This window comes from Barbus barbus (genome assembly GCF_936440315.1).
Source record: "Barbus barbus genome assembly, chromosome: 42".
Classification (NCBI taxonomy): Eukaryota; Metazoa; Chordata; class Actinopteri; order Cypriniformes; family Cyprinidae; genus Barbus; species Barbus barbus.
This window is the reverse complement of record NC_136720.1, coordinates 26,694,791-26,717,926: the sequence shown is the minus strand read 5'-3', so window position 1 is coordinate 26,717,926 and position 23,136 is coordinate 26,694,791. Positions and strand designations below refer to the sequence as shown.

Below are 23,136 nucleotides of genomic sequence, written 5' to 3'. Positions count from 1 at the left end.
ATGTCTGATTGAAGCTGGCGTCTCTACAGACGGAGATCATACTGAAGCCGATTGAGGAGCTCTGATGCCCACTTATGGTCAAACGCAGGTTCGGATCTCCTCACGCGTGTGAACACTGGTATGTCCAGCCTGAGGAACGTGTCCAGCACAGATCCTGACTGATGTGTCCTGATGTAACACCTAACCCTGGCCACTGGCAGAACATCTCTCTTGAGTCTGCTCTACTCGGCCCATCTGCTTTCATTCAGGACTCTGGTCGGGGTTTGGACACATCAGAGAGGATCTGCAGGTCCAGGAACAGCTGGATGATGCTGTAGATCTATATTTAGCAGCAGACGGGTCCGCTCGGTTTCACTACTGAGGTTTTTTGAATCTCCACAGCTGCTCGTATCTCCTGAAGGAGCAAAACACCAGCCGCTCACAAACAGACTCATAAAACCTGAATGCAAAGTTAACGCTCTGCTTGTAGCTCTACAACGACACACTCAGTTCACACAGAATGCATGTTTCCATTCCAATGCACTGTTTATAATAGCAAGTTGCCATGGCAACTGTCACGCAACATGGCTTTTTTAAAACCTTAAGATATTTTATATTATATTTTTTATAAAATATCTTGTTTACAGTAGCAAGTTGCCATGGCAACTGTTTTATTTGAGGGCAACATGGTGGAGGAGGCGTTCTGTGTTGTTGTTTTTTATACCATTCCTGAGTGCTTCGTCTTGCGTTTTTAGACTCAAAGAACCTTAGGGAGTTATCTGTTTTTGCAAATGAACTCTTCACATGTATCTCAGCACCTAGAGAAGCTCTGTGATGACGCACACAGTAAAGGTAGATCATATGTTTTCGTGCTGCTGACGGGGTCATGACCCCTAGTGCTGTAGATGCAGCATTAGGGGCTGTTCACACAGAACACGTTTGTGTTCGCAAGCATTAAGGAATTGTTTTAAAAAAGCACAGCATAGAAAGCCTCGTCCGCCGTGTTGCCATCATATAAAACTGTAACTACTGTAAACAACACTTGCCCCGCCTCCAGGCTCTTCTGATTGGTCCACTGTTTTGGAACTGACATTGATTGAACAGTTGAAATCTAACTTGACACAGCGTCTTAAAAACGCGGTACTTGTATGTGACATGCCACAAAACATGCAAGAGGTGAGTGCAACGGTCATACACGTCCGTCTAGTGCGTTTAAATATAAATCAATGGAAAAGTAGCGGTTTGGAATGAAAAAACAGCCCCTTACGCTAAAGCACTCACAGCTACTGGTGCCATTATAAACCCTGTTATTCACATCTGCATGATTCTTTTATTCAGGTGTCCAGTTCAGGATTTAGATTCTCTCTGGTTCAAAATGACCTGAACTCAACATGAAGGGTTCATTATGCATTTTCACTCGAGAACACGCCACATTATGTAAATAACAGCTGGTTTTCAGTAACAGAGTGTGTTTGTTTGTGTCAGGAATCACCCGTAGCGCTCCGTCCAGTTCACCTCAAACACACCCGCCGGTCAGAGCTGACCAAACCACTGAGAATGCACCACGGGGAAGTCGTGGCCTAATGGTTAGAGAGTTGGACTCGTAATCCAAAGGTTGTGGGTTCGAGTCTCGGGCCGGCAGGGATTGTAGGTGGGGGGAGTGAATGTCCAGCGCTCTCTCCACCCTCAATACCACGACTGAGGTGCCCTTGAGCAAGACACCAAACCCCCTGCAGCATAAATGGCTGCCCCCTACTCCGGGTGTGTGTTCACGGTGTGTGTGTGTGTGTGTTCACTGCTGTGTGTGTGCACTTTGGATGGGATAAATGCAGAGCACGAATTCCAAGTATTGGCAGTATGTCACTTCACTTCATTATAAAACACACAGTCTTCAGCTTTATGTAAAAGATCTCAGAAGAAATCCAGCGTGCTGAGGTTGAGTGGATCTTGTGCTCATAAACACAAGGAAACATTACACGCTTTGTTCTTATTTTGAATTGGGCGGCGTTTACCAACAGTTATAAATATACTTTTGTGTCTGAAGCCTTTTGTCTTTATAACAAACATAATTGATAGATTTATGCTTTTTTAATATGTTTTTAATAAGTGTTTGTCTATTTATGTGAAAAACCACTTTAGTCATAACCAGAGCCGTTTTTAGTTCCAAATATTTTGATACTCTTTTTCTTTGGAGACTGTTACTTAAACAGTAAATAGTCGAGCTGATTCATTGCTGCTGACAAATCAAATCATAGACATTCATGCGTTTTCTTTCCTACAATGGGGTGTAGGTATTCTGATACCATTCCAGAGTGAGAACGATGCAAACGATTCAGTGCGTGAGTGAACTGTCCAAATGAATCAAACTGATTCACAAACAAATCCAGACTTTACTGAAAACCAGTTTGTTACATTAAAGACTGATTTATTGATGAAAGTGGCATTGCTAGCTCTGATTCTAGTTTGCGTCCTGATTTAGTTGTCCAGGTATTGCATATTTTACGAATCTTTGCCGAATCGCTTTGTAAGTCGCTTGAAATAAAAGCATCTGTTAAATGCATTAACGCAAATCATTAAACACACATGACATTATTTCTGAAATGTCGTCAGAGAAAATGATTCTCCGGTCTGTATGCGGTAACACATGGAATAAATTTAGGTTATAAAAACAGTGTGGGAATATTGTTTTGAAATGTTCCTAAAAAGTTCAAATGTGATTATAACGTTATTCAAAACTGTTTCTTATAAGATTCTGATCTTAACTTTATTTTCACCCAAAATGTAGTGTTATTTGTGATATTCTAAGAATGTTAAAATGTCCAGTTTTTTGGTGATTAGAATGTTATCTAAAGGTTACAAAAACATTTCTTAGAAAGTTTATCAAGTACAAATAACAGCACACTGCAAAAACTGATTTTCTTCCTAAGTATTTTTGTCTTGTTTTGTAGTATAAATATGAATTCTTGAATCAGGATGCATTTGCTGGACAAGTAAAATGACTTGAATTATGCCTTGTTTTCTGAAAGAATTACCTAAATTGTATTAGTTTTCGCTTAAAACAAGCAAAAATATCTGTCAATGGGGTAAAAATAAAAAATAAAATCTTGTTCAGCCTTTGATTTAAAGGGGCCATATGATGAAGTTTTCCCTTCTCTTTGGAGTGTTACAAGCGGTTTGTGCATAGATAAGATCCTTGAAGTTGCAAAGACTAAAGTCTCAAAACCAAAACGATATTCTTTATAAAAGTTAAGACTCTGCCACGCCCTCCTAAAACGGCTCATTCAAACACTCCCCACATGTCTACATCACTGTGTGGGGAGATTTGCATAACACCACCCAAATGTACACGCAAAGAAAGAAGGCGGAGCTATTATTCTGGCTGTAGTATTGTTGCTGCCGCCGGTGTCATGTCCTGGAGACGCTGTGTTTCGTTGTGAAAGCAACACAAAGGCTGTTTCTATAAAGTGGGGCAATTCCAACTTTGCAAGGATAGTCTGACGCTTCTGACTCTCAGCCTGTAAGTGTGTTTCTGCCACTGACGATTCAATCAGGAGTTTTGAGCAGTGTAGAGTAGTGCTTGTTGTTTGTCGTTTCTCCGATCACAAATGCAGACATGGTAATGTTTATAAAGACAGTGTAAGTCATTATAATCAGTAATTATGTCCCCACTGGATGCAACAAATGCCTCGTTTATATAATGGGTTTTATTGTTTTAGTCTCGTCACACCGGGACACGGCATCACAATACGGTGAGGGGCGTAACATTTCCGTCTCACGCTTGAGGTATTCGGCCAATCACAACGCACCGGATAGCTGGCCAATCAGAGCACGCCTCGCTTCTCAGAACGATGAGGTTTGTAAAAATCAACGTGTTTCATAAAGGAGGAGCATAGAGGAGCAACAATAAAGTACAGTATGTGGAAAATTATGTGTTTTTATTATGTTATTTAAATTATTTGAACCTTAAACCGCATAAACACATTGCATTACACCAAATACACAAAATAATGTTCTTTTTAGCAACATCATATGACCCCTTTAAGATTATTTTTCTTACCCCATTGGCAGATATTTTTGCTTGTTTTTTACTAGTTTTTTTTTTTTTTTTTTTTTTAGAAAACAAGACATAATATCTTAAGTCAGTTTACTTCTTAGAATTATTAGATATGTATACTAGAAAACAAGATAAAAATACTAAGAGAATCAGTTTTTGCAGTGCATAAGGACGTTCCGAGAACGCTGATCTCAAAACGTTTTCTCTCAACGTTATGAGAATGTATATCAAATATTAATAAAGTTATAAGAGCGTTCCATAATCACCATGTTGACCAAATTTTTATAGAACCTTAAAAAAAATGTTGTGAGAACGTTCCCAGTCAAGGATTCATCAGTAAGAGTTAATTTTAGTAATAGCAATCATAACTAATTACTCGAAGGGAACTGATATAACTCTAAACTAAACTACTCCATCTGAAGCCAGTTTGACAAGAAAGCGTCGTGAATGAGAGCATGTTCTCATCAGTGTGTGTGTATTTATAGCTGGAGTCCCTGCAGAGACTCCGCCTCCAGCTTCCTCCACACACGACCTCTGACCTCTGACCCGGACCGGACCGCTGAGTCATTCCGCAACTACCTCATTTACAGGAAACCCTGAGCAAGTGCAGAGAGACTCTTCTATGATCTTCAAGAATATCTGCCTCTTTATGGACACTATACAGTAAGTGCCAGATAAAACAATAAAACGCAGCAGAGGTTGTTGAACTGTTCTGGGTCATCCGGTTGGAGACCCCGCTGGACTCAGGGATCTGCACCTCTATAAAAACACAGGCATTTCCTCTGAGTCACAGACGTTTATAGATCTGTCACACCTCACATCTTCATGTTCTGCTCAGATTCACTGTTGTTCCAGCACAGACTCTCATCTCAGCTCTTCCTGTTTATTCCCCGGAGACGTCTAGGTTCAGATGGACAAAAACGGACACTAAACCGATGAAGACGTTCCTGTTCCTCAAATGATGCTTATTTGGATCTGTGGTGTATGGGAAAATGCTTAAACAAGCTTTGTGCCAGAGCTACTATAGTTCAAAATAAGAGCATAAAAACACTTCAGTTGAAGCCTTGATGTATAAAGCATTAGAAAGGTGTTCATAATGTACATTGCAATGCATTAAATATTTTCATAAATAACTGTAATCAGTCATTTTCTGATTCCTTGTTACAATTGGTTGCTTGTTATGTTTTAATGCATTATATTTTCTCTGAATAGATAAGTATTAGAATTTTTTTCATCATATAATGCATTATAAGGTGCATTACACGGCATAATTAATGCATTAAAAATACTTTTATAACACATTATATATAAAGGCTTTGAGTAAAGTGTTAGCAAAACATGTATTTGTTCAAATAAAATATAAAAACTTCTTCCAAAACCACACTTTGCCAGGGGTGTTTCCAAACTTTTGGAGGGCAGTGCATATATATATATATATATATTATATATATATAATAAAATTGATAAAACTCCATATCTTAAGAAAAACTATATAGGCACTTTAAAAGAAAATACATAAGCACAACAAAATTACTTTAACTTTAAACTTTAACTAAAATTAAAAAGAAAATATTAAATAAAAATATAAAAATAACACAATTAAACACTATGAAACAAAAACATAAAATATATAAAATATTTATTTTTATATTTAATTTAAACTATAACTATCTCAGTGATGGCCAATGCTGTGTGTATTAGATGTTGCATGTGCTAAAACACACTCACACTATAATGTTTCCATCGTTTGCACAGATGCAACTAACACGCAGAGACATCTGAGACAGTATATTTCATATTTTGGGAATTTTCCATATACGTTTGTTACAGTCTGAACAAATTACACTGTAAAAATGATAAGTGATGCTGCAGATTGTGTGACTCTCCGGCCATCAGTTGAAACGGAAAGAGGCCGTGTGTTTCTGATTCTCATCGTGATTCATCATGTCCTGTCACTCATTCAAGGCCGGTTTTCTTTACACAACCCCTTCAGCCTGCGATATCTCCACCGGATCGAGATTATCACGGCTAATTCATGAGTTCAGAGTCACACTGGAGGATTATGGGATTGCGTACTGGCCATACACTGGCACTTCTGACCAACAACCCCATCAGATCACAGATATGCACTTACACAGCAGTTTGCTGTAGTTTCCATCACAGAGCAAAAGAAAGTCTGAGTAACTGAATCGATGCACACACAGCAGCACAATGTTCGGTCTGGAAAGCCAGACGCAATCTGACATAATCGCATTTAAATATTTGCAAAATGATGAAATACTTGCACTGGGTGTAAACTGTTAAACAAGTCATCATGCAATACGAATTTAATACAAACCACAAGGAAAACATGAGCGAAGCGCAGGAGTATGTACATCAGCAGACTCATACGACCTTAAAAACAGCATTCATCATGAAGGAAAAATAAACATACTGGGGAAAAATTATATGTATATATATAAAATCTTTAACTAAAATTGAAAAGAATATATAAAAGAAAATCAAAAAACACAAACACTATTAAATAAAAAAATATGAAAAAAATAATATATATATATATATATATATATTTACACACATATGTATATATATATTTTTAATAGTTTTTGTTTTATAAATATATATTTTTAAAATATATTTATTTTGCCCTCCATATATTTCATTTCTTAACCCATTCTGAAAAAAAAAAAAAAAAAATATATATATATATATATATATATATTATTTATTTATTTATTTTTGTTGTTCATATGTATATATATATATTTTTTTTTCTAACTAAAATTGAAAATATAAAAGAAAATAAAAAAATAAATACTATAAAACAAAAAATATGAAAAAACTAATATATATTTTCTTTTTTTTATATAAATATATATTTTTCAAATATATTTATTTTGCCCTACACATATTTCAGTCCAATAAAATACATTCACATATGGCACATTTGAAGAAAAACACTTTGTGGTGATTTTTCTGAAATATTTTTTGTCTATGAAGGTTGAAAGTAAACATTTTCAATTTCCCAAATATATTTCATTGAGCTTCACGGTTGCATATATTTACAATATATTTTTGCCATATGGGAAATGTATTTGTTTATAGTTTCTACATGACTTCCATTTGTGTTCTCTATAGCTAATATCTTCCATACAAATAATAAATAACAAAGAAACTTCAGACTGGCATCTCAGATGAAAGACACCTAAAGCCATTCACTGAGATTTTTTGGGGGTGTCTGGTTGTGATGAATTCTCCTCTAAAGCCACAGGGTCATAACATGTTATTCATGCGCTCTTTCCACAAAGACTCGATTTTCCGCCTCGATCTGCTGCCTCAGAGTGAACCTCAAAAACATCATTATGAGGTCACTTCCATTACGTCATGCGCCTGTAATGTTAATCGGCGCGCGCTGTGATTGGTCCGCGGCTGCAGCGCTCGCCAGTGACGCGCCCAAAGGCGCACTATATGTGGTTCGCGTCCGGAGCGCGCTGACAGCAGTGTTTAGTCTGACAGCCGCCGCGTTCACTTCAGAATGAAGCCTTGTTTTGTGCTCGCGTTCCTGCTGTTCTCTCTCGTCTGTCTGATGTACCAAGCGTCAGACGCGTGTTCATGCGCGATGTCTCATCCACAGGACGCGTACTGCCACTCCGACATCGGTAAGAAACGCGAGTGTATGTGTGTGTGTGTGTGTGTGTGTGTGTGTGTGTGTGTGTGTGAGCGATTACAGTTCTTAAGCATGAGTTATTCGTTATGCACGTGTTTGATGACATTATGTAACAGTACTCAACATAAGCGCGAGCGCGCGGCGGGCATTCGCTTCGTTCCCGTTTGTTTTCGTTGCGTTTTAGCTTCACATGAACAGCGCATCAAACAGAAGTCAAGTGCGTCACTGAGCGCTTTCACTCAAGTTCGCGAAGAAAGAGTTCGCGGTATCCATGGCAACAAACGCGCGAGACCGCTGAACGCTACAAGAGATGCTGTTTTTCCACACTGTTCCTTTAATTCTCTCATATATTGGATAAATAAACAGGAGAGTTTTCCTCAGACTAGATCTTCCTGGGAAACAGTTGTTTTGTGTTAATGATTATATTTAGGAGTCTTTCTGAAGAGTTAAATGAGATGATGTGACACAAAATTACTAAAACTTGAACTAAAATTAAAAAGAAAATATAAAAATAACACTATGAAACAAAAACTATTAAAATGTAATATAAAATAAAAAAAATATTCATAAAAACTATAACTATCTCAGTATTGCCCATCAATGCTTTGTGCATTGAAGAGTTCAGAAAGAAGTAATACAGCTGCCCTGGAAAACAGTAGAAACCAGCAGAAAACTATTAAAACTAACAGACTTCAGTCAAATAATTAAGATCCGTTCATGCTAAGAACGAAAAATATAATGGTAATGATAGCTATATTTGCATCCACACCAACAAAGAATAAGGTTCTGTCTATTCTAAGCGCTCACTGCAGTTACGTACTGTACATAATTGTAGTACGCACTTCCAAGGATAGCGTTTATTTTGAGAACGATAACTATATTTGCATCCACATCAACTGATGATAACATTCTATTTATTCTAAGCGCGCGTCAGTTACGTTCTGTCTGTATAATTGCAATGCGCGCTTGATTCTGATTGGCTGTCAATGTTTTTATCGCATATCATTGCGTATTCGTTCCTTCGAAGAACGATAACTATATTTGCATATTATATATAGCTGTAGTGTGGACTTCACTATTCTATTGGAGTTATGACCTGTTTACGCTAGAGCAATAACTACAATGCTAACTTTATTAGCATCCACACCAATGGACGATAACGGTTTGTTAGCGCGCTTCAGTTGCATTTTGCGCTTTAAAGTCAGATGGATTCCGATTGGCTCTTTAGCTAGAAAAAAAATTGCTATGAAAGTGAATCCAACGGTATCCCAAGAATGATACTAATACTATATTACTATAACTATACGATAACTATATTTGCATTCACATCAACTGACGATAACGTTCTATTTACTCTAAGCACACTGCAGTTGCGTTCTGTCAGCATAATTACAGTGCGCACTTGATTCTGATTGGCTGTTAATGATTTTATCGTTCACCTGCTGAAATAGAAATGCTCAGAAAGTGATTCTAACAATTTCGTTTCTCTGTGTCATTATCGGTATAGTTGTAGTGTGGACTTTTCTATTCTCTTGAAGTTATGACCCATTCACGCTAGAACGATAACTACAACGATAACCTAAGTAGCATCCACACCAACGGACGAAACTAAATAATAAAATGCGCATTGGAGTTGCATTCCGTCAACATAATTGCAGTGTGCGCTTTAAAGTCAGCCAGATGGAAAGTCAGTCAAAAAAATGCTTTGAAAGTGATTCCGCTGACATTGTTCGTCCTGAGAACAATAACTATGATGATAATTATAATAGTGGACAAAAACGTTTTGTTTATTATAAGCGTGCTGCAGTTACGCTCTGCCAAAATAATTGCCGCGCTTTAAAGCAGGATGGATTCTGATTGGCTGCCATTGTTTTTACCATTCTTTGGAAAGTGATTCCAACGATATTGTTTCTCCCGCAATCGATAACTATAACGCTAACAATATTAGCGAATGATAACGTTCTGTTTATTATAAGTTTTTGTTCGCTGTTGCTTAAAATGCTGGAACTCTTTAAAGCAGGATGGATTCTGATTGGCTGCCAGTGTTTTAATCATTTATCAGCTGGAAGAAGTTCTTTCAATGACGTTATTCCTCTGTGTCGTTATTGTTAAAGTTGGTGTGGATGTCGCTAGAGCTGCACAATTAATCGTTAAAAGATCGCGATCTCGATTCAAACACCCACGCGATCTCATTTCTAAATGTCAACGATTCGTCTGTCTATTAAATCTTTTAAAAAAGTCATACCGGAACATTCAAATCTATTTTTGCGCGCCGCTGACAAAGAGAGAGCAGCTATCATGTTTAGCTAAGAAACAGCTTCACAAACAGTCTTTTCAACCACAAAGTATTACAATCATTCATATTATCACAGAAACACTAGGATGAAAGTTTATCGTTCGGATATAAACACTAATGTCTATGGTAGCGATCACCTTTTGAAAGTGCTTCAAATAACGTGTTTGTCGATTGCATGGTTTCGCCTGTAGGTGGCGACAAGTGACTGTTAAAAAATTTATTTGTCACTGAATCATTCATTCAAACCAATTTTTCATAATTTTAATATTAAAAATTGGTTTATTAAATCTATTATATTTTAAAAAGTGCTGTCAAACGATTAATCGCATACAAAATAAAAGTTTTGGTTTGCATAATATATGTGCGTGTTCTGTGTATATTACGCATATATAAATACACACACATACACTATATATTTTGAAAATATTTACATATATTTACATGTTTAGATTTATATTCATATAATTTCTATTATAAATAAATATTTAATATATAAACATTTTTCTGACATATAGACATGCATGCGTGTATTTATATATACATAATAAATATACACAGCACACATACACACATATTATGTAAACAAAACTTTTATTTTGGATGCGATCGTTTGACAGCACTAATTTTAAATATATATATTATAAATTTACATTTTTAATAATTCATGCAAATTAATTCAACTTTTAAATAGACTGCAGCAATTAATATTTTGGCACAGCCTCTAGTAAATTACACTTTTTGTTAAATTCAGAATCATGGGAACATAGTCTATATTTGAGAATTTTTTTTTTTCAATTTATTAAGAATCATGCAGCTATAGACGTCGATATTCTTATAGAATTAGAACGATTGTCCAATTATGAATGGGCCTTTAGAGCAACTTTTAAAAGTTTATGGTCATAAACAATGAAAATTAAGCCATTTTGAAATATAGTAGATGAGCGTTTAGAAATGCAGGTGGTTTTGCTCAAAACATTCGTCAACTTGAAATCGCTTTACCGGAATTCAAAATCGATTTTACTTTCATAATTCAACAACTTTCTGCATCTCTGAAATGACTTTCCATGTCAGTCGCCGTGATTAATCACCTGTCAATCATCTCCCACACGTTATCTGAGTGAAGATGTGTGACGGGTTTAACATTCGGAGCGAATGCATTTAACGCCTCTCACGCCGGGTTTCATCTGAGCTCATCGTGGGACAGTGACACCCACAAAATCCCGTTTCAAAACCCGAGCCGGAGCGTCTGGTTAAGAGGCCACGTATGACTTGCATACTGATGATGTGTTTGTGGATAAACTAGATATTGAGATGTCCCATAAAATGTGACTTTGGCTTTGTGCTGGTATCCATGCTGTATGAAAGGCAAAGACTGCTGCTATTGTGAGCGTGTCTGAATCGCTGGCCGGGCGCCAGATTTCGAGTTCTACTTTGCTTTCTGCTGCCATGTGTAACATATTTCGAGGGGCATCAGATGGACTGATGGCTGCTGGGTAACACAGAGCTGTAGAGGAGGGCAGTGCTGTGGAACATAGGCTTCACATCGACACTACACTCATATGCTCCTATATTGTGCCCCATTAATGATGCATGGAAATTATTATTATTTGTGACCCTGGACCACAAAACCAGCCATTTTTTAGAAGGGTCCATTTTTTGAAATTGAGATTTATGCATCATCTGAGAGCTGAATAAATAATCTTTCCATTGATGTATGGTTTGTTATGATAGGACAATATTTGAAAATCTGGAATCTGAGGGAGCAAAAAAATCTAAATATTGAGAAAATCTCCTTTAAAGTTGTTCAAATGAAGTTCTTAGCAATGCATATTACTAATCAAAAATGAAGTTTTGATATATTTATGGTAAGAAATTTACAAAATATCTTCATGGAACATGATCTTAATATCCTAATGATTTTTGGCATAAAAGAGAAATGTATAATTTTGTATTGTTGTCTATTGCTACAGATATACCTGTGTTACTCATGACTGCTTTTGTGCTGCAGGGACACATTTGTTTTTACTGAAACTGAAATTAAAGCTTTCATTTAGCCCAAAATCTGATTAATTTAAATTTATTTAAAAATCAACACTCAAATAACAACTGTAAAATAAAAAACAGTTTCTACTCCAATTTGTTGTTGAAATATAAACATTTAAATGGCATCTGTAATAAAATCTGTTTTCTTGACAAATTAAGACATCTGGTTAAGTAAAAATATAAAGAATGTAATATAGTGCATATATTTATCAAAATATTTTTCTGGTTAAGTAAAAATATAAAGAATATGTACTATAGTCCTTATATTTATCAAAATATAAAAAAAATTCCAGCTATGAAATTAGCTAATTTCATTCAAAACTAAATTTTCAGATGCTGTAATTTCTGTGTATTTATTCAAAGTTTTCATTCAGCCACAAACTAAAACATAAAATGATGCTTATTTAAATAAACAATGAATTAATCACATTTATTTAATAATCAACACTGCAATAAAACCTGAGTTGTATATAAACATTTAAATTGTTTTTACACTTTTTCATGATATTATTGTGTTTCTACTCAAAGTTGTTATTGAAATTTAAACATTTAAAACTAAAACTAAAGTTTTCATTAGCAAAAAACTACAGAAAATGATGCTAGTTTAATAATCAAGTATCATTGTATACAAGTCGTATACAAACCTTTATATTATTGTTTCTACTCCAAATCGTTGTTGAAATATAAATGTTTAAAACTGAAATGAAAGCCAAAAACTGAAACAGAAAAGGATGCTTATTATAATAATCAATCAATAAATTCAATCAAGTTTATGTAATAATTAACACTAAAATAAAAACTTGAGTTGAGGCATTTTATATCCACTTTTTAAGTTTATAACTAGTAATAAATAATAAAATAATATTTTTCCATTCCAAGACAACACTAACAGGTTAAGTAAAGCATTTAGGGCATTTAGCAAAACATTTAATCCGAAACATAAAATGTATTTCTTTTGTTATTAGCTGCATAGTTTGGTTGGTCTTTCAGTGCATCGCTCTGCATGATCACTGCTGCTTTAAGCTTTAGGACGGCCGTACCTGTCCGATGGGACTCGTTTCTTTCATTTAACTTCAAAGCGTCGGGGCGGAAGATGACTCCTGTGTTTAAGCGCCTGTAATCAACTCACGGGAGATGAATCACTAATGCAAAAATGTGACTGAAACAACACGCAAAACTGTGAGAAAGCATGACGGCTTCAGACCCACACATGTGCTTCCAGCTCCATTATAGCCATCACAGAGCAATTTTCTACCAATATGGCGTCCAGAATGAGTTTAGCAGCGCCGATCCTGCATGTAGCCGCAGTTGGCAGGGCTTGTGAAGGCGATTGAAATGCTCTATTCACTCTGGAGCGCCGCACTAAAGGCCTTTCAAGCTCCAGATTAGTGTTTTGCCCTACACTTTGGCCCCTGGAGTCTAATACCCCGCCAGCGGAGGTCTGGTTCCCATCTGACGTGGCGATGGGGTGAGGAGCGCTGGGTGGCCAAACATGAACAATCACAGCTCGCTCGGGTCGGATCGGATGCTGCTGTTTCTGTGCCTCGTCCTAATCTGGCGTTCCTGGTCAAAAGTTGCTTAAAATCTCTCATTATGCTACAACCCCAATTCCAGAGAAGTTGGGACATTTTGTAAAATGCAGTGAAATCAAGAATCTGTGACGTTTATTTAATTGACAAAAGTACAAAGAAACAAAGAGGTTTTCACTGACCAACATAAATGTGTTTCATAAATTTTGATTTCTAATATTGCATTTTACAAAGCGTCTCAACTTCTCTGGAATTGGGGTTGTATGCTATCACCAAATATCGGACTCGATCGTTCTGTCAACTCGTATCTTTCGGCACAGGGTTTGTGTTTGTTTTGCTGATTGATTGTAGGCCTCATTGATCTGAGCTCATGCTCCTCGGTTTTTAAATGAAAAAAAGCACTATTTCTGGATCAGTTTTGCCAATAATCAGTTTTTGAGTGAAAACATTATTTTTAGATAATTATGGCAAAATATTCAGTTTTTGGGTTTAAAAAAAGCGTCATTTGTGGATAATTTTGAGTGAAGAAAAACAATGTTTGAAGAAAAACATTATACAAAATTATTATTAAAATTATAAAACAAAATAGTCATTTTTACTAGTAAAGCGCGTGCTGAAGTTTCTTTTGATGCGATCGACCCGGGTTTGATTCCGGCTTTACCGAACCTTTTCTTCTTCTCCATTTTCAAATCTCATGGAGGGGGGCTTATATTGCCCCAATATTTGAGGATCATTTTGTCAATATTCACTCAAAAACTCATCAAATAGACAAATAAATATAAAACCTGTGCTGATAGAAAGACAATAAATTAACAGCAAAATGATCCAGTCGAAGACTTTGATATTAATCTGTGTCCCTGCAGCACAAAAGCAGTCATGAGTAGCACAGGTATATTTGCAGCAATAGACAACAATACATTGTATGGATCAAAATTATACATTTCTCTTTTATGACAAAAATCATTAGAATATTAAGATCATGTTCCATGAAGATATTTAGTAAATTTCCTACCATAAATATATCAAAACTTCATTTTTGATTAGTAATATGCATTGCTAAGAACTTCATTTGAACAACTTTAAAGGTGATTTTCTCAATATTTAGATTTTTTTGCTCCCTCAGATTCCAGATTTTCTAATATTGTCCGATCCTAACAAACCATACATCAATGGAAAGCTGATATTATTTATATACATATGATGTACTGGTTTTGTGACCCAGAGTCACATATAGCATAAAGAGAAATGTATACGTACTAACTGGTTAAGCATTAACCAGCATTTTCAGCAAAAAGAAAGCAGAATGAGCTCTAATCAATGCGTTTGTCAGCTCTCGAGTGAATCATTCTCTGCAGAGGAGGATTTTTGCGTATTAGCCCATTTACCTCTCGGATCGGCCACCTACTTTCTGAAATGTAAGTCAATCTCCGCGCGCTTGATGAATATGCATGAGTCACAGCGGGGCTTTCATCTATGATTCACGGGGCTTATGGGGGGTTACGCTCTTAAATATAGCCGTGAGGGACGGATGGATGCCTCGGGCCAGACGCAGGGTACAGTAACTCATTGCATTAAGGTGCACTGAGTTTGGAATTGGGTTACATAAACACTCAGAACAGCGAGGTCGAGTCAGCCGAGACTTCCAGAAGAGCGGCTCACAGCCAATCAGAGCGCAGTCAAATCACTGGAGTTCAATGACACGACCTTTGAACCCCAGAGCCGACCTCAGGGTCGAACCTGTTGGCAAGCGAGGGGCATGAGAGCGTGAGACGTCAGTCCTGTTTTTATTCCAGCATTTACAGTGTGGCACATTAGTTAATGCATCATCACCTAACAATGATTTGCTACAGTATTTATTCATCTTTGTTAACCTTAGTTCATAAAAAACACAAACAGGTATAATAATATAAAATAATATAACAGTTTAGATTTTTAATAATGTTAAAATTAACTAACTAAAATACTAAGCAATAAATTCTTTAGAAGTATTTTCATTGTTATTATAGTTTTTATTCATATTTTGAATTAAGTTTAGCATTTTCATTTTTAGTTCAAGTTTTAATATTTTAATTTTTAAAATAATTTTATCATTTGTATTATTATTTTTTTTCAATGCTTTAGAAGCTTTAGATTAATATTTTGGATAAGTTTTTATCATTTCTATTACTATATTTATTTTTCTAATTTTTTTTAATGCTATGCATTAATATTTTGGATTAGATTTTATCATTTCTATTACTATTTAAATTAGTTTAAATAATGTTTTTATGCTTTAGACGCTTTAGATTAATATTTTGGATAAGTTTTTATCATTTCTATTACTATATTTATTTTTCTTTTTCTTTTTTTGTTAATGCTTTAGATTAATATTTTGGATTAGATTTGATCATTTTTATTACTATTTAAATTTGTTTTAATATTTTCTTTATGCTTTAGAAGCTTTAGATTAATATTTTGGATTAGATTTTTTATTTTCATTTCAGCTAAAGTTTAGTTAATTTAGTTTTTGAGCGTTTTTGTCATTTTTATTAGTATTTGTTTTTTTAATATCTGTAAATGTATATTCATTATTATTTCAGTTTTAGTTATTTTATTACATAAGTGTTTCCTTTGCAACTAGTTGAAATAAAATGTCTAAATTTTTTATATTTTAATTTTATTTAATTTTGAATGAAATATTATTTAATTACTATTGCAAATAAAAATGCTTGTAGTAGTAGTAAAGAATAAGTGGTATGAGAGAGATTGGGGTGTTTTTGGATCTGATGTGTGTGAAAGCGCAGCATTAGGTGAATAAATGCGAGTGAATGTCAGGAATGAACTCTCCTCGTGAGCCTCACAGAATTCTGGGAAGGAAATTCCAGCAGAGGAAGATAAGCAGCGTTCCAGTCGGAGCAGGTGATCCGCGTGTCGTTTGTAAATGAGGCGTGTTGGGCTGGATCGGGTTACCGATGGGAAGCGCTGCAGGGGATTATGGGAGAGAGGCCGCTTGTATTGACATGGCCTCGTTCTGCTGCGTCTCTGAGGAAGCAGTCTAGTTCCTCAAGACACGAGCTTCTGTCCAACCACCAGCGGCACACACTTCACACACACAGAGACACTGTCACACACACTTACATATATATATATATATACATACACACATACATATATAGCATACATATGCATTATACATATATATACTTTTTATTATATATTAAAAACTTATTTCATATTAGTCATAATTTCTAACCATAACCATCATTTATTTAAAATTTAAGCACTAAAGTAGCTAAACTTAAAATAAAAAAATAAGAACTATATAGACTTTTTTTTTAATATGTAAAAATATAAATTATATAGATATTTAATATTTTATACAAAAAATAAAAATATGATATAAATTTATTAAATAAAGTTTATACATTTGATTTCAGAAAATACATTTAAAATATATGGAAATATTAAAAAATAAAATGAATATAATCATACATTGTTTTATTATATTTAAAAATACATTTAAAACTGAATTATACATCGTTTTTATTTAAAATCAATTATATTATATTCATATTTTAAATGCCTTCCTTTTGTAGTTTTCATTCATTGCCAATATGGCCACACACATAAATATTGGGTGATTATATTCATAATTTGATTTGAATTGTCTTCAGTCAATAAAAAGCAGATTTCTAATGCATTTCTCCAGTTCCTGCAGCTTGGATGTTTAATTCCACTTGTTGCAATGCATTCTGGGAGTTTGTTTTATCTGTGCAGACTTAGTTTGCTCTTCATTAATCGGCGGGTCTATATGTGTGTGTGTGTGTGTATGTGTTTTGCAGTAATCAGAGCTAAAATCGTGGGAAAGAAGCTGCTGGACGACGGTTCGTATGGCACCCTGCGCTACACCGTCAAACAGATGAAGGTCAGTCTGTCATCACATCTACAGCAGCAGCTCATGTTAATGAACCTTTATGAAACCGGCCGTAGACTAAACACGCATCCCATGATTCCTCAGTGTGTGTGTTTTGTCTGCTGCAGATGTACAAGGGCTTCGACAAGATCCAGCACGTGCAATACGTCTACACACACGACTCCGAGAGCATGTGCGGAGTCAAGCTAGACATCAACAAATACCAGTACCTGATCACAGGTGAGAGCCATCACCATCATCATCAGACACATAGAAAATGATGCATATTATATATGTATGTACACATAATATTAAAAGGGGAATTTTTCAAATAATCCATTGTTTTTTATATATTTTTATATAATATATAAATAAACAATATATTTATAAATAAATACATATATAGCTTCTATTGTCCTAATTTGTTAGTCGCTTTGGATAAAAGTGTCTGCTAAATGAATAAATGTAAATATATACATATTAAAAAAATTACTTATATATATATATATATATATATTATGAATATTTTAATGATTTTATTATATTATCTTTTGAATAATTTTTTAGTTCTAGTCACAGTGGCTGAATTGTGGCTCATTAATGTGTCTGTATCCAGAAACAAACAGAAGCGTAACGAGGTGTTTGTCCGTCAGTGTTTAATCGGAGGTCATGTGAAGCGCGAGCAGCATCAGAGCGAAGCGTGTGACACGCACCTGTTCTGCTGGAGCTCATAAGCCACAAACGGTTAAATATAGAGCGCAAGGCTAATGTGACCTACAGAGAGACTGATGAAAGACCGGCTTGATTGTGACCCTGGACCTCAAAACCAGTCATAAGGGTCAATTTTTTTTAATTGAGATTTATGCATCATCTGAAATCTGAATAAATAATCTTTCCATTGATGTATGGTTTGTTAGGATAGGACAATATTGGTCTGAGATACAACTATTAGAAAATCTGGAATCTGAGGGAGCAAAAAAATCTAAATATTGAGAAAATCTCCTTTAAAGTTGTTCAAATGAAGTTCTTAGCAATGCATATTACTAATCAGAAATTAAGTTTTGATATATTTACAGTAGGAAATGTACAAAATATCTTCATGGAACATGATCTTTACTTAATATCCTAATGATTTTTTGCATAAAATAAAAATCAATAATTTTGACCCATACAGTGTATTGTCCGACTGGTTTTGTGCTCCAGGGTCATGTTTGTTGTGTGTGATGTGTGCAGGTCGTGTTCACGACGGGAAGCTGTACACAGGTCTGTGTAACTTTAACGAGCGATGGGAGCGTCTGTCTCTGGCGCAGAAGAAGGGCATCAACCACCGCTATCAGCTGGGCTGTAACTGCAGGGTGAGTTATTCTCATCGTCTGACGCGCGCGAGCTATGCTCACAACCAGCAGCTGCCGGCCCATAATCCCCGGCCAGACCAGATGTTTGGCAGGCCGTCTGGACTCGGATCTGAGACGCGGACTGACTGATGTGCTGAGGGATCATGGGTAATGGGCACGCGCTCGTTTGACTCATGATCATTGGGTCTGAACATCAGCCGTCAATTAGCATTAGATCATTAACCATTAAAATGGAATCCAGAAAATTTTAAATGGAAAACATAGAATTTAGAAAAAAAAAAATTATTTGAGGAAATGGATTTCATAGAGCACTAAAAATACATTTTTTTGTAAAATTTTTAAAAATCATGTTGACCAATAAAACAGAATCCAGAAAAAATTAAATAGAAAAAAAATATAATTTGGGAAAAAAATTAATTGGATTTCATAGGGCCCTAAAATATAATGTTTAATTGTTTAAGTTTGAATGATTTCAATTAATTAGACATGCTTGTTGATGATTAAGACTTAATTTAACCATTAAGAGAGAAGAAGAAAAAAAATTAAAATGGAAAAAATGTAATTTGGGAAAAATAAAATGAATTTCATAGGGACCTAAAATATATATATATTGATAAATCAGGACTTACATAAAACTGATGCCGACACACATGAAGACAAGCAGAAATCAAACCAATCTGTGCTGTAAAGTCAGAACATGAACCTCTTCACTCTTTCACCGCTAAATACATCCGATCTGCAAAGAAAAGCCTGCATGTTTAAGCACATAACAAGTGCGTCTGACGCTCATGATGCTCTCAGAGGAGTGAAGAGCGTTCGCTTCTGCATTCATCAAACACCTGGATTGATAAAGCACAGCTGAATAAACGCTCATCTGTCCTGTGTTTGCAGATCAAGCCGTGCCACTACCTGCCTTGCTTCGTCACGTCCAAGAATGAGTGCCTATGGACGGACATGCTGTCTCACTTCGGCTACCCCGGCTATCAGTCGCGTCATTACGCCTGCATCCAGCAGAAGGAGGGCTACTGCAGCTGGTACCGAGGCATGAGCGCTCGCGACAAGCTCGCCATCAACACCACCGACCCCTGAGAACCGGCCTTAGACCACTACACCACCAGACCAACCTTTCTGAACCGGCAGATCTTTCATGTTTTTAAGAAAGTCTCTTCTGCTCACCAAGCCTGCATTTATTTGATCCAAAGCACAGCAAGAACTGTACAATCTTGAAATATTTTTACTATTTAAAATTTCTACACTGAAAAAAATTATACTAAATTTAAGGTAAGCGGTTGCAAGCTATTTATTTTAGCTACATTTACATAAAAAAAAGTTGAAAGTCAGTCAACTAAATTAGTTTATTTAAATGTAGCTAAAATAAATATATTGCAACCACTTACCTTAAATTTAGTAAATTCAATTAATATTTTTTTTCCAGTGTATTTGAATATATTTTAAAGTGTAATTTATTCCTGTGATTTAGTAGCAGTAAATCAGTATATTATTATGATTTCTGAAGATCATGTGACACTGAAGACTGGAGTAATGATGATGAAAATACAGCTGCAGATCACAGAAATATATTACAGTTTAACACATATTCACACAGAAAACAGCTGATTTAAATAGTAAAAATATTTCACAATATTACTGCTTTTGCTGTATTTTGGATTAAATAAATGCAGGCTTGGTGAGCAGAAGAGACGTCTTTAACAAACATTAAAAATCTTACTTTTCAAAAACGTTTGATTGGTAGTGTACATCATCATCGATCACACGGAGCCGTCCGCATTAACCAGATTAAATATGAAGTAATTTATGAATGCAATAAACCCTGCTCTTTTATAGAGATGTACTGCTTTTTAAACATGATTTCATCAATATGATACCTGCTATTGTATATGTGCGTGTGCCAGATTTATACGGTTCAATATCTATTTATGATCGTGCCGAATCGCTCAGCTCCTTCCGGCACAAACGCAGAGAAATTATTCTTTTCCTTCTTGCTGTTTATGATATAAGCTATGAAATTGTGATTTAGTATTTTTGTATTACTTTAAAGCAAAGATTATAAACGGTAGATCGATCATGTCTTTTCTGCATCTAGGCTGTACATGTGTCTGAAATGTGTTTCTAATGGGAAAGTCAGATACGGATGTGAATCAGATCAGTGTTGTTATCTGCCACTAAACTGATGATTTCTGCTCCATTCCTGCGCTGGAGTCTCAGCCTCCGGCTCCTGTTTTTATAACATGTGCATATTCTGTCTGTAACACAAACATCTGCTCAGATCAGACCCGTCTGACTCTCACTGAAGAGACTGAACGCTCGTGTGTGTGTGTGTTTGTGTATGTGTGTGTGTGAGACAGATGACCATTTTTCAATCGATTCAATTCGATTTTTAATTTCTTTGTTTTATATTTTTATAATAAACATTGTGAAAACGGCTCTGTGACTCTCTTGTTATTATTATTATTCTGGAAAAAATGAACATTTGCTGTGAAAGTGCTCATCTGAGATCAGGATGAGTTTGTTTCTTCATCAGGTTTGTAGAAATGTGTCTCTGCATCAGTGTCTCAGCAATGGATGCTCTGCAGTGAATGGGTGCCGTCAGAATGAGAGTCCAAACAGCTGATAAAAACATCACAATAATCCACACCACTCCAGTCCATCAGTTAACATCTGGAGAAGACAAAAGATGACACTAATCCAGCATTAAGACGTTTTAAACTAAAATAGAGTAAATAATCCATAATAACTCTTCCTCCAGTGAAAAAGTGCATCTCCTGTTTTCTCTCTTATCAAAATCCAGCCACATATTTGTTTAGATCTGTCTTGGACTGTAATTAGACATGCTGTTTGATTATTAATATTTAATTTAACCTTTAATAATGGACTCCAGGAAACAGAATTTGGGAAAAAATAAAGTGTATTTCATAGGGCCCTAAAAATGGGGAAGTCGTGGCCTAATGGTTAGAGAGTCGGACTCGTAATCCAAAGGTTGTGGGTTCGAGTCCCCGGCCGGCAGGGATTGTAGGTGGGGGGAGTGAATGTCCAGCGCTCTCTCCACCCTCAATACCACGACTGAGGTGCCCTTGAGCAAGACACCGAACCCCCAACTGCTCCCCGGGCGCCACAGCATAAATGCCCACTGCTCCGGGTGTGTGTTCACGGTGTGTGTGTGTTCACTGCTGTGTGTGTGTGTGTTCACGGTGTGTGTGTGCACTTGGACGGGTTAAATGCAGAGCACGAATTCTGAGTATGGGTCACCATACTTGGCCGTATGCCACATCACTTTCACTTAAAAATATAATTAACAGTTTTTTTATGTTAAATTGTCTAGACGTGCTTTTTGATTATTATGATTTGATTTAACCATTAAAACAAAGTCCAGAAAAATTTAAACAGAAAAAATTAAAAACAGGAAAATTAAAGGAGTCATATGACGTTACATTTTGTGTATATGGTGTAATGCAATATGTTTATGTGATTTAAGGTTCAAAAAACACATTATTTTCCACATACTGTACTTTATTGTTGCTCCTCTAGGCTCCGCCTTTATGAAACACGTTGATTTTTTACAAACCTCATCGTTCTGAGAAGCGAGTCGTGCTCTGATTGGCCAGCTATCCGGTGCGTTGTGATTGGCCGAATACCTCAAGCGTGAGACGGAAATGTTACGCCCCTCACCGTATTGTGATGCCGTGTCCCGGTGCGACGAGACTAAAACAATAAAACCCATTATATAAACGAGGCATTTGTTGCATCCAGTGGGGACATAATTACTGATTATAATGACTTACACTCTCTTTATAAACATTACCATGTCTGTATTTGTGAACGGAGAAACGACAAACAACAAGCACTACTCTACACCGCTCAAAACTCCTGTTTGAATCGTCAGTAGCAGAAACATACTTACAGGCTGAGAGTCAGAAGCGTCAGACTATCCTTGCAAAGTTGGAATTGCCCCACTTTATAGAAACAGCCTTTGTGCAGCCAGCATTGTAGGCTATTCTTCCAGCTTCAGGAAACAGTCCTCCGTAAAATGCGCTGCGCACACTCTAATATTTGGGTTGAACCCATACAATGTATTGTTTGCTATTGCTACAAATATACCTGTGTTACTCATGACTGCTTTTGTGCTCCAGGGACACATATTTGGTTTGAACTGTTCTGGAACAGTGTTGTAAATATAACTTAACCACTGATTTCTAGTTGTGTCCTCTTTTGTAAGCCCAAACAAAGTACTTTTGCTTTCACAACGAAACACAGCGTCTCCAGGACATGGCGCCGGCGGCAGCAACAACACTACAGCCAGAAT

The 23,136-nt window shown here is 35.9% G+C and overlaps 2 protein-coding genes across 2 annotated transcripts in view; one reads left to right on the top strand and one right to left on the bottom strand.

The window, feature by feature from the left end:
• LOC306861081 (synapsin-3-like) overlaps positions 1 to 23,136 on the bottom strand; it is a 56,367-nt gene that overhangs the window by 10,622 nt on the left and 22,609 nt on the right. The window lies entirely within an intron of this gene.
• On the top strand, positions 7,445 to 21,266 carry LOC306861084 (metalloproteinase inhibitor 3-like). Its single transcript, XM_079403161.1, has 5 exons — positions 7,445 to 7,692; positions 17,390 to 17,472; positions 17,589 to 17,700; positions 18,694 to 18,815; positions 19,707 to 21,266. Exons 1-5 carry the CDS (start codon positions 7,569 to 7,571, stop codon positions 19,902 to 19,904), a joined length of 639 nt encoding a protein of 212 aa, XP_079259287.1. The 5' UTR covers positions 7,445 to 7,568; the 3' UTR covers positions 19,905 to 21,266.